The 17177-nt window shown below is 37.9% G+C and overlaps 1 protein-coding gene across 1 annotated transcript in view; it reads right to left on the reverse strand.

Annotated features, from left to right (window-relative positions):
- LOC126174308 (U2 snRNP-associated SURP motif-containing protein) overlaps positions 1-17177 on the reverse strand; it is a 162534-nt gene that overhangs the window by 106584 nt on the left and 38773 nt on the right. Inside the window, exon 9 of the mRNA XM_049921025.1 lies at positions 6953-7021. Within this exon, the coding sequence (XP_049776982.1) occupies positions 6953-7021 (69 nt within the window). The remainder of the gene's footprint in view (positions 1-6952; positions 7022-17177) is intronic.

Here is a 17177-nt window from a genome sequence, read left to right on the forward strand (position 1 = left end):
AAGTTAGATATAGTGGAATTAATGAAGTGCTGTGGCAGAAAGAGTGTGAACTCTGGTCAAGCAAATAGAGCTTTATCAACACTAAGTACAATGGGGGCAATGCAGGAGTAGCTCTAATAATGAATAAGAAAAAATGCTCTAGTATCTCTAATAATGAATAAGACAAAATAAATGTAGGTAAATCAACTATAATCAGCATAGTGAGCTGAGCACATTATCACGGCCAAGATAGATATAAAGCCAACATCCACTACAGCAGTACACATTTAGATGCTAACTAGCTCTGCATATGAGAAAGAAAAATAAAAGTAGAACATGGATTGGGGAAAAGAAATCAAAGGGAAACTCATGGGTAGTATTTTTTAAGTGTTTAATTTAATTATTGTATACATGTTATTTAAGAAGAATGAATGAAGGTAGTGTATATGGAAGAAACCTGAAAACATCAGAAGTTTCAGATAGAGAACAGAAAGTTAGATAGAAATTCTGAAACCAGTTTTGAAAACATTTCTGGGGCCGATGTGGACTGTAACCATAATTTATTGGTTGCAAACTGCAGAGTAAAACTGAAACATTGCAGAAAGGAAGGAAATTAGATTGCTGGGACCTGTATAATTTGAAAGAGCCAGAGGTTGCTAAATGTTTCAAAGGGAGCATTAGGCAATGATTGACTGAAACGGGGTAAGAAATACAACGGAAGATAAATAGGTAGCTTTGAAGTGGAATAGTGAAGGCAGCAGAGGTACAAATAGGCAATAAAAAAAGGCCTAGCAGAAATTCTTGGATAAGATAGTGGCACCAACATGCACTGCATGTAAGTCTATGAGGATATGAGAAATCAGGGCTGCTACAGAGGAATTTAGACAGAAATGAAATGACTATAAGTGGTACAGGATACCCTCCACCACATGCCGTATGATGGTTTGCGAAGTATCTAACTAGTGTAGATAACACACGAGATATTGAATTTAACTGATGAAAGAAGAAAATATGAAAATAAAGCAAAAGAAGCCTGTGAAAGAGATTACGAATGTCTCAAAAATGAGACTGATAGAAAGTGTCAAATGACTGCGGAGAAACAGCTAAAGGACAAAAGCTAGACAGCAGAAGTATGTTTACCTACAGGAAAAAAGATGCATGCAGGCCCCAGATGATTTCAAGTGCCTTTGGACATAAGAGATGCACCAGTATCAATATCAAAAGCCCAAATGGCAAGCCAGTACTAAGTAAAAATGGGCTATGAAGGCAGTATTATAGAAAGGGGACAGGAGGTACATGAAGATGAGATAGGCTACATGATACTGCGAGAAGTGTTCCACAGAACACTGAAAGACCTGAGTCAAAACAAGGTCCTTGGAGCATATGACATTCCATCTGAATTGTAGAGATCTTTTGGAAATCTAGTTGCAACAAAATTATTCCACCTGGCACGCAAGAGACAAAATAGAAGATAGACAAAATGGCATCAGTCTTCAAGAAAAATATAATATTACCAATTCTGAAAAAGGCAGGTACTGACAGGTGTGAATTTTACTGAACTATCAATTCAATATGTTGTGCCTGCAAAGCACAGACACAAATTATTTAAAAAAAGAATGGAAAAATTGGTAAACGATGGCCCTGAGTAAGATCAGTTTCAGTTCTGAATAAATGTAGGTGCAGGCGAGGGAATACTGATCCTATGACTTATTTCAGAAGACAGATTAGAGAAAGACAAACCTACACTTAAAGAATTTGCAGATTTAAAATAATAATGTGGCACTGTCTACTATAGTACACCCTTTAAAATTCTGAAGGCACCAGGACTGAAATACAGGGAGCGAAAGGCTGTAGATAATTTGCAGACACCAGACTGCAGTATTAAGGACTGAAGGACATGAAATGGAAGCAGCAACTGACAAAGGAGTGAGACAGAGTTGTACCCTATCCCCCAGTGTTACTCAATTTGTACAGTGAGCAAGCATTAAAGGAAACTAAGGAGAGCATTGGAGAGGGAATTAAAGTTCATGGAAAAGAAATAAAAACTATGAGGTTTGCCAATGACATTGCAATTCTGTCAGTGGACGGAAGCAAGCATGTTTGCTGCCTTGTAATAGTGGCAAGTCAGTGGAAAAGATGGATTTTCCATTCTCTATCTACCCAACTCCAAGGTCAAACCAGGTGCATATTCTGTGCGTACTTTGCAGAGAAAGAGTTGCACAACTGAGAAACACAAAAATTAAATATTGATATAATTTTGTAATTTGTTCATAGCATTATGTAGAATGATGTAAGACAAAAAATACCAAGCTTGAGCAAAATCCAACACTTAGTTTCCACAAAAAACACTGTTTTTCAAACTTTCACACTGCAGGGAAAAAGATATATAAACAGTTGGAATTTTGAGTTTATACAAGTTTTGAAGTTAAGTAGTATGTATAAGACTTGACAAAATTATCTTCCATACTTTGAGCTTTTTAAAGAAATCTGAATTTTGAACTAAAAGGACAGAAAATCTTAATAGTAATAATAAGCCATATGGTTAAATATAAGCCCGAGTTCGGACACTACAGCACTATATCCCACATAAGAAATAATGACAATGCACCAAACTACAGTGCATTTAACGGATTTTACAAAGGTACAGCAATAGCAGAAGAGACAGTTCAGAGGGTAGAGTCCACTCAAGGTTCCTTTGAAAAAATTGCAACAATTACAATTAATCAGATATTACAGTAAAATTAAATGGAAATGTTCTTTAAGTTCAGATCGATAGTTCCACAGGCGATATGATATCAACTGGACAAGTCATTAATTATTTAGTTGGAGAGAAGGGATCTGGCACTTTAGTAGCAACCATTTTGTTTCACAGTCCACTCCGGACAAAACCAAGGCTACATAAGCAACACTGAAGCCGCCACATGGTTCATTCACTGAAAGTCTTTTGCCAACGGCATGTGTCACTATCAAACAGGCCAGTGTCAAGTTCTGCAATGGAACTTTGTAGTGGTGTAATCTGCAGTTGCAATGCTTGAAATGCCTCTTTCATGCTGGTCTAAAATGGTTTGTGTACTGCCCCTCAAATTTTAAATATATGTGGCACGTGAAGTAAAAAAATTACCACTTTTATGTAAGCAATAAACAGTATTTTGAATTATTAAAACTATTTGTTCATTACAGAACAGTAATCAGCATGAAATGAAATTCTCTGACCTGACCCAAGTGCTTTTTAGAGGAGTAAAAACTGATGCGTTTTACATAGGGTCTGTGAAACAACAGAATTCTATATATGTGTTGTAATTAAAGACAGCGAAATTTTAATTTGTCATCAGTATTTCCTTACTTAGTTTCAAATTAGAGAGTATGACTTTTTCAGTTTAGGTGAACTGAAATGTGGAGAAGTGGACTGTAGAATGTAAGTACAGTATCATGTTTTAGAGGCAATTTACAAGCTCTTGTGGCACAGTCACAGGAACAACCTAATAAACCCATCGCTTCACTACAAGGAATAACTGAATGGACTGAATAGTGTCTTGAAAAGAGGTTTTAAGATATCAACAAAAGAAAATAAGGCTAATGAAATGTAGTCAAATTAACTCGGGTGATGCTGAAGAAATTACATCAGGAAATGATACACTAAAAGCAATAGATGAGGTTTGCTATTTGGGCAGCAAATTAACTGACGATGGCTGAAGTAGAGAGAATATAAAATGCAGGCTGCCTGTAGCATGAAAGCATTTCTGAAAAAGAGGAATTTGTTAAGATCTAATATAATTTTAAATTATAGGAAACTTAACTACTCATCTATAGTTAGTGGGGTGTGGTGCACAGAAACACACAACAGAAAACTGTTTATATTAGCTTTTGAGTTTTTGCTCCTTCCCTAGCAGAAGGACGCGTGCTCTCCCCCCCCCCCCCCCCCTCCCTCCCCAACAAACACACAGGGATATGAACAGGGAAAGGGAACTCCTTTGGTCTAGTTGCACAGTGAGTTATCTGTGGAAATATCCGGCTCAATGCACCATTCCCCACCTACATCTGACGAGGCAACTGCTGTCCATAATCCACAGTCAGTCTCACCATGGCCAAAGGCTTGTGCGTTTGAGTACTTCGGTGGTTGTGTGTGTGAATGTGTGTACTTTCACTGGAGAAAGTGCAAAAGTTCAAAAGCTAGTATAAACAGTTTTCTTGCATATTTCTAAGTGGCACACATTAATCAACTGTGGGTGAGTGGTTGTCTTTCCTTTATTTTACATATTATTACATCCAGGAATTTACAATGCTGTAATGTAATTTTAAGTGTTAGGACATCTTTCCTGATGGTATTTATCTGAAATGAAGCATTGTACAGAAGTGAAATGTGGACAATACCAAATTCAACTAATGAAGAGCTCCTGAATTGAACCGGAAGAGAGAGAGAGTGTGTGTGTGTGTGTGTGTGTGTGTGTGTGTGTGTGTGTGTGTGTGTGTGTGTGTGGAGGGGGGGGGGGGGGTGACCTGGCAGAACTTCACTAAAGCAACAGACCAGCTGATAGGATACATCCTGAGCCATGAAGATTCATCAATTTGGTAATGGCAGGAGATGTGGAGGGTAAGAACTGTAGAGACCAAGAGATGAGTACAGTGAACAGGTTGAAATGGATGTAAGCTGCAGTAGTTACTTGGAGATGATAAGGCTTTCACAGGATAGAGTAGTGCAGAAAGCTGGGCCAAACCAGTTTTTGGGCTGAAAACACAGCAACTACTTTCTTAGATTTTCGGAAAGTTACAGAGTAAAATATTCATTCTGGAAAAAATTCACAGATCATGGTCATGGACACGCTCTTCTCTGCTGCTTCCTTTCTTCTAAGGATGCCAGTCTAACAAGGTATGAAACAGAGCAACCCTGTGATGAATTAAGAAAACAGGAAACAACGGCCAATGAAATTCCTAGTCACACTCTAAGCCAACTCCACATGACTCAAAGTGGTGTTAGTGGAATGCAATGGTCCTGGTACGATTCTAGTTCCATTATATAACTGAATGCTATCAGAAAGTATTGTTATAATATACATCGTTCAATCACATTAATGTGACCACTGCCTATGTTCAACGTCACTGTGCAATAACCACCCACACATGGCATGTGGCAGCACTGGCATTGGAGGGTACATAAAGCATGTTGGAGGTCAGAAAATAGTGCAGCTGTTGTCATTAATGTGGAAATGGAGTGAGTCATCTGACGTCCAAAAGGATATGATCACTGGATTTTGCGCCAAGGGTGGAAGCACTTCCAAAATAGCTAAGTTTGGAAACTGCCGCCATGGATAAAGTATACTGCGCATGGCAAAATGGTGCTATCCAAAACTGGGGCAATGTCAGCTCTGGTGCACCAAGGGCCATAGCTGATGGGTGAATGATGGCTGCAGAGATGTGCATGGGAAAATAGGTGTGCAACTGTAGAGCAACTGACCATCCAGATGAACCAAGGTGTTACTAACAGTCTCCTCAATGACAATTACTGCATACTGGCCTCTGCAGCAAGTGCCTGGTTCATGCACCCATGCTGACTGCTGGAATTTGCACATCAATACCACAACTCGACATATACCGAGTGGCGACAGGTGGCCTTTTCAGATGAATCACGTGAAAAATCTGAAAGAAGACAACATGCAACAATCGTTGGAAGGATCCAGGCCAGAGGAGAAGGCATTGTGGTCTGGGGAATGCTTTCCTAGCATTCCCTGGGTGATCTAGTCATTCTGGAAGGCACAATGGATCAAGATAAGTATCACCTATCTTTCGGGACCATGCCCACCCCTACATGCAACTTGTTTTTCCTCGGCATTAAAACGTCTACTAGCAGGACAATATAACATGCCACGTAGCTCACAGTGCACGTATGTGGTTTGAAGAGCACTAGGATTTGTTTATCATACTCCCTTGGCCACCGATCTCCTCAGACTGAAACCCAGTCAAAAATATGTGGATCATCTCAATTGGGCTTTCGCATCATGTATCCTCAACTGGGAAACTCAGTGCACTTGGCCACAACACAGGGGTCAGCATGGCTCCACATCCCTGTCCTCACCTTCCAGGATCTCAATGACACTCTTCCAGCATGTATTGAGCAGTCTTTGCAGCAAAATATGGTTATTCAGGCCTTTGCCAAATGGTTACATTAATGTGACTTGACAGTGTAGAAGCTGTCACAGAGAGAAAGACCACTCTCAAAAATTGTTACTGTCTTTTGTATGTTTATTTTTTATAACTGTAGTAAGATTTTGCCTTAGGATGACTACTACTTATAATATCTGTTCTTAGGTAAAACTCTCACAGCTTATGAACTTGTCAGTCATTCTCATCAGACTACAGTTTCATTTCTGGAAACAATTATCATTATGTTTATCATGATTTAATTCTCTTTCTGCGATAAAAGCACTGTCAAAGTACTAGTCTTCAACAGAAAACTAAAGTTTAGTAAAGCCAGCACAGAATAGACAATAAATAGCCTTAATCTGGACAAAAATGAAACATTACTGTTGAGAAATTAGGCTTATAAAAATTAGGCTTATAAATTGCATCAAGTAGTATGTACAGATGTTTGGTGGAAGTGTTAATTGGAACTGTGTCACATAAAAAGTTATGTACACCAAATTGCATATTAAAGACTGAAAGAAAAACTTAAGCTGATGGCTAAACATCTGGTAAGTAGCAATGGGCACTCAAATTATCTTTTCTGGGCGAAGTGCTTCATAAATACTTTCCTGTCACGAATTCTTCATAAAAATTTGTTACTTTTCAGTATACTGCAAAAGATAAGGATGAAGAGTTGTTGAAAACATCTCATCAAAAATTCTACCCCACCTGAGAGAGGGCAGGTGACAGTCTCTCATTTGTTTGAACAGTCCAATACCATTGTTTTCCCCACAACAAATCTAAATACTCAGTAATATAATACAAAGAGCTTTTTACTAAGTACTGTAGATGTTACCTTGTCCAATTCTGCCTTCTGCTCTGGCTCAGTTGGATAGGGTTCATTTGGTCGCAGCAGGTGCAGAACCTGTGAAAATCAAATTTGTATTCTGATCTAAAATGCACTACTATCAGAAAATTGCAGCAAAAGCAAGATTGCAATATGTGTACGTCTTAAGTGTAACCTACCACCACAACAAGATAAACAAGCATGCGTGTTGTGAACAGCATACACTTCTTTCCCACATAATGCTCAATCTACTTAAAATTTTTCCTAACCTGCCTTTCAGTACCCTCACATGGTCTAATGATGAGAACTCAGACTAACAGGAGGCTATGAAAAAAGGTCAGTTTTTGTAATTACTTAGCATGTTTTGGGTCCTCATGAAGAAATCATAAATCTCACAAAATGAGTAACATCACCACCTCCTACAGTTTTGCAATGAAGAAGAGAATTCATGACTGAAATGATCTTACAGCACTCAACTAAAACCTTAGAAGTAGATACTATTAGTGAATTCTGGTTCTCAAAATACACCTTTCTAGAATTCTTGCCATCACTTGATACATGTAAGTGGTCTTACCGATCAGTTTAAATTAAACATAGCAAATATTACACCATTAGTATCGATGTAGTTACTAGAAACAGGAACATTTTGCATAAACAATAATGCAAATTCAATGCGTTTTTTGAAATATTGTGAAACATGGCATTTTTCGCTTTTCTGTGAAAGAATGTTGTAAATCTGAATGCAGTTGTTTACTAGTTTGGCACCTTATGGTTACTGAACACTGAAATTATACTTTGTTTTTTTCTGAAGGCCGAAGTCCACATATAATATTAAGATGACAGTTGACTTTCCATATAAGAAATAAGGCTCTAGATTTTAAGTCAAATGAAAATAGCCTACTTTCAAGCAAAAATAGCTGCTTACAAAGAACTCCATTCCAGTAACAGTTTGTCACCAATATCATATTTCTGGGCACTTTCCCATAACCAGTACCACCAAAAATCAAATGTTTTTGAGGGATCTTTAATGTGTTGCACTAATTACACTGCCTATTTTCACAATAAACAAGTATAAATATGAAGAACTTGGAAAGTTCTGGTAGAATGTAAATACTTGTGGATTAAAGCTGAAAGCAGAGGTATTGGATTGTTGACAGGCACACACAAAAAGAATGAAAACCCACTAGCTTTGAGAATAATTCTTTTACAAGCTAGAGTAAAGCATGCACATGCGACCCCCCCCCCCCCCACGCCCTTATGTCCCTACATAGTACTGGCCAGACGAATAGTCAAACATAACTTCAGTTGGCATGTCCTTCCGTGTGCTCATAAGTGTGGGCTTATGAGCTCGCTAACTGTCACATCGCAAAACCCCCAATTAATGAACCTACTATTAAGGAAATCCCACTTTTAGTGAATACTTCAATCAGTCCCAGCAAAACTCCCATAAAGACAATGTCATTTCTTTCTGCTTTTAACAACCCCACTTTAAAAAACATCTGCTTTATAGGAACTAACAAAAAACATTTTGCAAATTGAAATCCTGGTTTTACGTAATTCCTGATGTGTTCAAACGAGTTTGATTTCTTTCCATTTCACATAGGTTGTATTTTTTTAGCGTGATGCAGTAAATGGTAATCGATTCATCTGGATGACATGTAACTACGCCAAAGTAAACTGCTCAACTTCCCTTGCACAAATACAAGCAGAAGCATTGAAGGAATCAGCAGAAGCGTTGAAAGAATCAGAAATCTGTTTCACGTCACTTAGGTCATGTGATCTGACATCAATGCCACTGAGTCCACAAAGCGTGAAGAGTGTATTTGTTCGTTTAATGAAGTGTCGACGTTATCAATTTTATTTTTATAGAGATATGAGCTGCAAATGTAAACAGCTTACAGTTCAACAAAAGCTGATGAGCATTTACAATGTCCATGACAATCTTCATGAAAATTTTTCCAACACAGCAAAGAAATACATTTTAATGCCGTCTACATGTGTGGTTTATTCAAAAATAAGAAAGTGTTCCGAAATGCCAAAGCTATGGAATGATTAACTTAAAAAAACGTCAATCTGTTGTTTCAAAGTGTAACTGGACACAGTGAGGCTTTGATCACAGAAATTATAAACTATGGGAAAAACACTACAGTGCCACGATTGATACAGGGTTATGAGCCCAGATACATTTTCAAAGCTGATGAAACTGGCATCTTTTATAATTTACTTTCTACAAAATCATATTCCATTAAAGAAGAAAAATGCCATAGACAGGGAGGGACGGGGGCTAAGGAAGGATGGCAATGTTACTGTGTGCCAATAATAATTAAAAGTTGCCTCCAGTATTAATTACCAGGTATTTCGAAAACATAAAAAGACAGTAATTTCTTTCTACTATGAGTACAACAGCAGCCCCTGGAGACATCAGAAATGACTTTTTCAGGTGTTCAGATGCCAAAGATAGGTTCAGCAGGAAGGAAAATTGCACGTATTATTGACCTACAGCCCTGTACATACCAAGGAAACAAAATTTCCAAGGAGCATAAATTTTCAGTTCCTTCCTGTGATCTACAGGAGTCATTTGCCGTCTCTGGAAATGAGCATAGCACAAAGTGTTAAAGCCAAATGCAGAGTAGCAGTTGTACAGAAGTTGATTCAATTCTTTAAGAGGAGGAGGAGGAGGAGGAGGAGATGAGGCTCAGCACTGCTATGCATATGTTTGTGGTTGCCTGGAATTCTGCAACGTAAAGACCATATTGATATTTTTTTTTTTTTTTTTGGCAAAGTCTGGCTGTGGTACATTACTTGCTGCTGAAGACGACATAGTTCCAGAAGAAGAACAGTATAGCAAAACTGATAATTTTGAAAATGGAGCATTTCATTTCAGGACATTGTGTTTGTTTCGATGATAACATCCTGACTTCCATACATGAGACCAATTCAAGTGAAACTCTTCCAAGTCAAGCAACACAAGCAGGAGCTGGCAGTGACAATGATGAAGATGAAGATGAAGAAAAAGAAGGGCAGTATTGCATCAAGTTTTGCTGCTGCAGTACAAGGAATTGACACTGTCAGAAATTTCTTTTCCTCTTTTAATGTAGATGTATTAATTCTAACCAGCTGGACCAACAACTCCTTTCACCACAATATGCTGGAAGGACAGAACAAATAATACATCTTGTTAAAAAAAGGTGTGTTCTGCAAAAAATATAATAATTACATATTTACTGCATTTAAATTTTGAGCACAAGATATTGGTAGTTTTGTAATTAAGTAGTGATCTATCACCTAAACATGCTTTGAATATGATTGTGGGTAACTCTTTCCATCGACTCTGGCAAATAAAAAAAACATTTACAGAAAAAAATACTTGGGTCACCAGTGATTCATTAAAACAGGAGTTTTATTATACTTTAATTGTCACTTATTTAGTACGGATGACTACATAAAATTGAAAAGCATCTCATTACTGAACATAATTTTTCCATGAAAAGATTCATTCCTTCCTGTGTCATCATAAACTGCTTAACAAAAATAACTTACGGGCCTATTTTTAGAGTGATACACTGGTTTAACTTCCTGCTCCATAAAAACCTTTTTCATGTTTTAGGAGCTAACTAGCTAGAACATACTGAAAAGAAACATCAAGACTTTTTCATGTTCTGTGTAATATAACATAGAAGAAGGAAGCTTTCTTCCTTTTTGGTTTTCTCCAGCACATATTGACTTGCCAATTAAATGAAAATAAACATGTAGCCTTGTATGTGTGAATTACAGATAACGGCTCTTCATAGCACACACAAAGTTAAAAAAAAAAAATATTTTGTAGTCTCAAGTAAAAATGTAATGTAAGTAATGTAAGTAAATTCTTATCCAGACACTTCACATGGCCTTCAAATATTTGTCAATTGGGGAATGTTGTTTCTCATAGAGAACAATGACCATGAAGATCTGCAACAGGATGGCACATCACAAAGATGTATTATCAATATGAAAAATAGATACGTGAGAAAAGTTATACTATGTAGAACAAAGGAAACTGCAAAAGAAACTGTTCTCCTAATCCAAGTCAGCACATACAGCTTCAATCAATGAATAAGTCACAGAAATATGGTTCCAGAATGCGTACCATATGCTCAGAATCTACTTTTGTGCCGAGAATCAGTGTAATAAGCACTAACTGATAAGTTCATATCTTTGTTTCTCACTAAATGATCCGCTGCTAATGGTCTACACCTGTTCTGTATTGACATATAAAAAATTCATTTTCTGATCAAGAGCAACATACTCACAGCCATCTGAGCTAGTTCCCTATTGCAACATTCTATACTGAAAATAATTACAATTCAGAAAATGTATCTACGGATGTTTAGAAAGCCAAGAATTAACTTCCTCAGAACAACAGCATGGGTTTCAAAAACATCTATCATGTGAAACCTGAGTTACACTTTTCTCACGAGATACTGAAAGTTTTGGATCAAGGCAGTCAGGTAGATGCTGTATTTCTTGATTTCTAGAAAGCATTTGACTCAGTACCACACCTAAACTTGTTGTCAAAAGTACAATCATATGAGGTATCAAGTGAAATTTGTGACTGGACTGGATGGAGAGTCACCATCAGATGTAGATGTGTGGGTGTGCCATATGGAGGCATGTTGTGACCCTTGCTGTTCATGTTGTATACTAATGATCTTACAGACAACATTAATGGTAAAATAAGGCTTTCTGCAGATGATGCAGTTATCTATAGGGAAGTACTATCTGAAAGAAACAGTCAGATCTTGATAAGATTTCAAAGTGGTGCAGAGATTGGCAACTTGTTTAAATGTTCATAAATGTAAAATTACATACTTCATAAAATGAAAAAGCATAGTACCCTTTGACTTTAATATCAATAAGTCACTGATGGAATCAGCCAACTCTCACAAATACATCAATGTCACACATGAAATGGAACGATCACATAGATTCAGTCGTGGGTAAAGCAGGTGGTTGGCTTCAGTTTATTGGTAGAATACTGGGGGGGGAGGGGGGGGGGTTGCAATCAGTCTGGAAAAGAGATTGCTTACAAACCACTTGTGTGACTGGTTGTAGAATATTGTTCAAGAGTGTGGGATTTGTACCAGATAGGAGTAACAGGTTACAATGAATGTATAAAGAGAAGGGTAGCACGAATGGTCACAGGTTTGTGTAATCCAAGGGAGACTGTCACAGAGATACTAAAGGAATTGAAATGGCAGACTCTTGAAGACAGATGAAAATTATCCCAAGAAAATTATTAATAAGGCTTGAAGAAACAGCTTTAAATTATCACTTTGGGGGTATACTACAACCCCCTATGTATCACTTACATAGTGTTCATGAATATAAGATTAGGATAATTACTACAGGCACAGAGGCATTCAATCATTCTTGCCACACTCCATACTACAACCCCCTATGTATCACTTACATAGTGTTCATGAAGATAAGATTAGGATAATTACTACTGGCACTAAGGCATTCAAACAATCATTCTTGCCACACTTCGTACATGAATGGAACAGGAAGAAAACCCAATAGCTGGGATGTATCCTCTGCCATGCAGCTCACGGTGGTCTGCAGATTATAGATGTAGACGCAGAACAGTGGACTAAGATCATCGAACTCAGACTAAAGTATACATAGGGCCAATCTCAAAAGACGATTACTGGATGGAAACATAAGAACCAGCCCCTAGCCACCTTGAAATCTGGAAATAGCTTAACAGATTGCAACAGGAACAAGATTTAGAGCAAATCTCCAAAAGTAGGGATACCCAACACCATCAAACCTGTGCAACTGTGGTGAGGTCCCAGTAACACAATATGTGTGTGCCTTCCAGTGCAGCCTCGAGCACTCAGGAACTCCTAGAGCAACTGACAATATCACCCAATACTGGGCTAAATTCGCCAAACTAATCTGTTCTGTTTTGTACATATTTACTCATCTTTTTCAGTTGTTTTCCCTAAGTGGCTTTAAGTATATCTGTCTGTTCCACTTTCAAAACTTTCACCCCTTTTTTAAAATTTTAATATGTAATTTTTTGCTTCTGAAAAATAAAACAGAGAGTTAAGCTTATCCACTATGGATATTTTAGAACCCAGGAATGTTAATTTAATGTAACAAAGTTACATAAAACTGTAACCAGTCACTTTTTTGAATAATTATGTTTTATCAGATATTATGTTTTATTCGAGGAACTGGTCACAAAACCTTTTCAGGTTCAACTTCAGATGGTTTCTAGAGGTTATATCATTATTTCTAGCATAATGCTGGGTGCTGGCTCTGTGACAAGAGGATGGAACACACACTAATGTATCGCCATTAGATTAGATTAGATTTACTTTCATTCCAATTGATCCGTAGTGAGGAGGTCCTCCAGGATGTGGAACATGTCAGAAAAACAACAATACATGACAAATATTTACAACTAAAACAAATAAGCTAATGTACCATTCCACAGGTCCCAAGTGGAATGATCGTCATATTTTACTGAACACTAAGAGTCAATTTACAAATACTAATGCACTGAATTTAAAATAAAAAAGTTTTTTTATTTATTTATAAGGTAATAAACATGTAATACAACTACTGTAATACTTATTTACAATGAGCACATTACTGCACTGAAATGGTGCAGAAGTTAGATTATACTTACACACACACACACACACACACACACACACACACACACACACACACAAATTTTCAGTGAACACATTACTGCACTGAAATTGTGCAAAAGTTGTGTTGTACTTATATACAAATCAGTTGGTTTTACTAAGAAATTCATCAATGGAGTAGAAGGAGTTGGCCACCAATAAATCCTTTAGGCTTCTCTTAAACTGAATTTCATTGGTTGTTAAGCTTTTTATGGCTGCTGGCAAGTTATTGAAAATGTGTGTTCCTGAATAATGCACACCTTTTTGTACAAGACTAAGTGACTTTAAATCCTTGTGAAGATTATTCTTATTTCTAGTATTGATTCCATGAATTGAGCTGTTGGTTTGAAAAAGTGATATATTTTTACTGACAAATTTCATTAAGGAATAAATATATTGGAAAGCTGTAGTTAGTATCCCTAGTTCCCTAAACAGGCTTCTGCAGGATGTTCTTGAGTTCACACCACATATAATTCTTACTGCACGTTTTTGTGCCCGGAAAACTTTAGCTTGGCTTGATGAATTACCCCAAAAAATAATCCCATATGACATTATTTACTATTGTTTATCTGTTGATATGGATGTAAATTTAGTAAACTAATTCATACAGCAAAATTAAATCAACCAACTGCTGAACAACCACCCACAAACAAGGCAACCACATTTTTAAGTCTGCCTTTCCTAGGGAAGATTTCTCACCAAATTGCCGACCTCTTCAAGACATACAACATAAAAATAAGATTCTTCACCAACAACAAAACACAAAATAAAATCATACACAGCACCAAAACTACACTCATGCTCATAAGTTAGGATAATGCTGATACATGGTGAAACAATGCTCTGGTGGACATTTTGCAGGTTTAAATCACCTCGAGGTAGTGTGTTGGTGCATGTCAGAGTACAGTGCAGCGAGTAAGCATGAAAATGTTTACAGTCGTGCTAACCGTGACTGTGTGTTGAAAATGGCTCAAAGAGCTCGTATTGATGAAGTTATGAGGGGTAGTATACTAGGGCGACTGGAGGTTGGTCAAACACAGCAGGTCGTAGCACGGGCCCTCTGTGTGCCACAAAGTGTGATCTCAAGATTATGGCAACGATTCCAGAAGACAGGAAACATGTCCGGGCACTACAGTACAGAAAGTCCACAGCATACAACATCAAAAGAAGACAGATATCTCACCAGCAGTGCCCGCAGATGGTCATGGAGTACTGCAGGTAGCCTTGCTCAGGATCTTACCGCAGCCACTGCACAGTTGTCTCCAGTCACACAGTCTATAGACGACTGAACAGACAGGGTTTATTCGCCCGGAGACCTGCAAGGTGCATTCTACTGACCCCTGGTCAGAGGAGAGCCCGTAAAGCCTGGTGTCAAGAACACAGTACATGGTCATTGGAACAGTGGTCCCAGGTTACGCTCACGGACGAGTCCAGGTATAGTCTGAACAGCGATTCTCGCCGGGTTTTCATCTGGTGTGAACCAGGAACCAGATACCAACCCCTTAATGTCCTTGGAAGGGACTTGTATGGAGGCCGTGATTTGATGGTGTGGGGTGGGATTACGATTGGTGCATGTACACCCCTGCATGTCTTTGACAGAGGAACTGTAACACATCAGGTGTATTTGGACCTCCTTTTGCACCAGTATGTCCATCTTTTCATGGGTGCAGTGGGTCCCACCTTCCTACTGATGGATGATAACGCACGGCCCCACCGAGCTGCCATCGTGGAGGAGTGCCTTGAAACAGAAGACATTGGGCGAATGGAGTGGCCTGCCTGTTCTCCAGACCTAAACCCCATCGAGCACGTGTGGGATGCTCTCTGTCGACGTATCGCTGCATGTCTTCAAATCCCTATGACACTTCAGGAGCTCCGACAAGCAGTTGTGCAAGAATGGGAGGCTATTCGCCAGCAGCTGCTCGACCACCTGATGCGGAGTATGCCAACCCGTTGTGCGGCCTGTGTACATGTGCATGGTGATTATATCCCATATTGACGTTGGTGTACATGCGCAGGAAACCGTGGCGTTTTGTAGCACATGTGTTTTGGGACGGTTTTCTCAACTTCTCACCAATACCGTGGACTTACAGATCTGTGTCATGTTTGTTCCCTATGTGCCTATTCTATTAGCGCCAATTTTGTGTAATACCACATTGTGTGGCACCACATTCTGCATTTATCCTTAACTTATGAGCATGAGTGTACTATACAACAGTATCAAAAGTCAGGTGTTTACAAGTTCACTTGCAACTCATGTCCAAGGTTCTACACTGAACAAACTGGTAGAAGCTTCACAACAAGATTTAAAGAACACACAGATGCACTCCGTTGTAACAACTTGAATAAATAAAACTTTGCCTCACATCTTGCCCAACACAATCATTCTACAAACGACACAGAACAAAACCTCCAAATACTTCATTTTGCCAACAAATGCACTATACTTAAACTTCTTGAAGAAACTGAAATACTTATCTACACAAATACAGCATCTGACTACTTACTCAATGACCAAACTGAACTGAGAAACAAATTTTTCCTCCAGAACTTTGAAGATTTACTAGTTCAAAACAAGTAACCACTCAATCAACCCTACATCGCCTCCCCACACCACTCCCTCCCTCCCTATCCCTTTCCTTACATCCTAATGACATTGGTGTCAATGCAAATATCCTACCACAGAATAAAACCTGTACTATATCTCTAAATGGTAAAGCCCTCTACTGTTAAAATAAATAAGTACTTTTATATATATTACTTCAAGCTGGAACAAACAGAATCTCCCTTTACCAATGTTCCAGGTCATGTTAATGCAAGAACAAAAATAAGTCAACAGTTCACATGAACTTTTGTTCTTGGTTTTTAAATATGAAGTGTACAGCCCATTACAAACACTATAACTTTTCTACATATTACCTTTAGCTAAAATAAACAGAATCTACCCTTTTTAATATAACAGATAATATTAACGTAAGAACAGAAGTAAGTCAACAGTCCATTTGGAGGTTTGTTATTATTTCAAATTTAAATATAAAGGTCATGGTCATACAAAAAGCTCTACCTCATTACAACTTCAATAACTTTGTATTATTGAACACTGGGCATTCATGTTAAGGCCAATCTTAATTAAAATATTTGCTACAAACTGACTGCATTATACGTTAATGCACAAATAGAAATAAGATATCAGATCACTTTAAGTTCGTTCTTGTAGTAATTCATTTATTTATTTTGTGCTCTTATGTTATCACCAGTCTGATTAAAATATCTCGACCTTATACCGACTTGAGTACAGGTAAAAAAGAACAAATAATGTCTCTATGCAAAGTAGGCCTATGACACATCTTTTTGTCAACATCTTTGTTACAAGCAACAGTTGTACAGCACATACTGGATGCTGGCAAAGTTTCGCTGTCAGAGTGTAAATTCATATAGATGGTGTAAAAGTGTGCAAACTGTTATACGAACTGGCCATCAAAATGGAAGCAGACAGATGGACACTAACAGAAAAAATCCACCCATACTGTCGCAGTAAGTAAAAAACTAAATTTACA

This window comes from Schistocerca cancellata, chromosome 1 (genome assembly GCF_023864275.1).
Source record: "Schistocerca cancellata isolate TAMUIC-IGC-003103 chromosome 1, iqSchCanc2.1, whole genome shotgun sequence".
NCBI classification, from domain to species: Eukaryota; Metazoa; Arthropoda; class Insecta; order Orthoptera; family Acrididae; genus Schistocerca; species Schistocerca cancellata.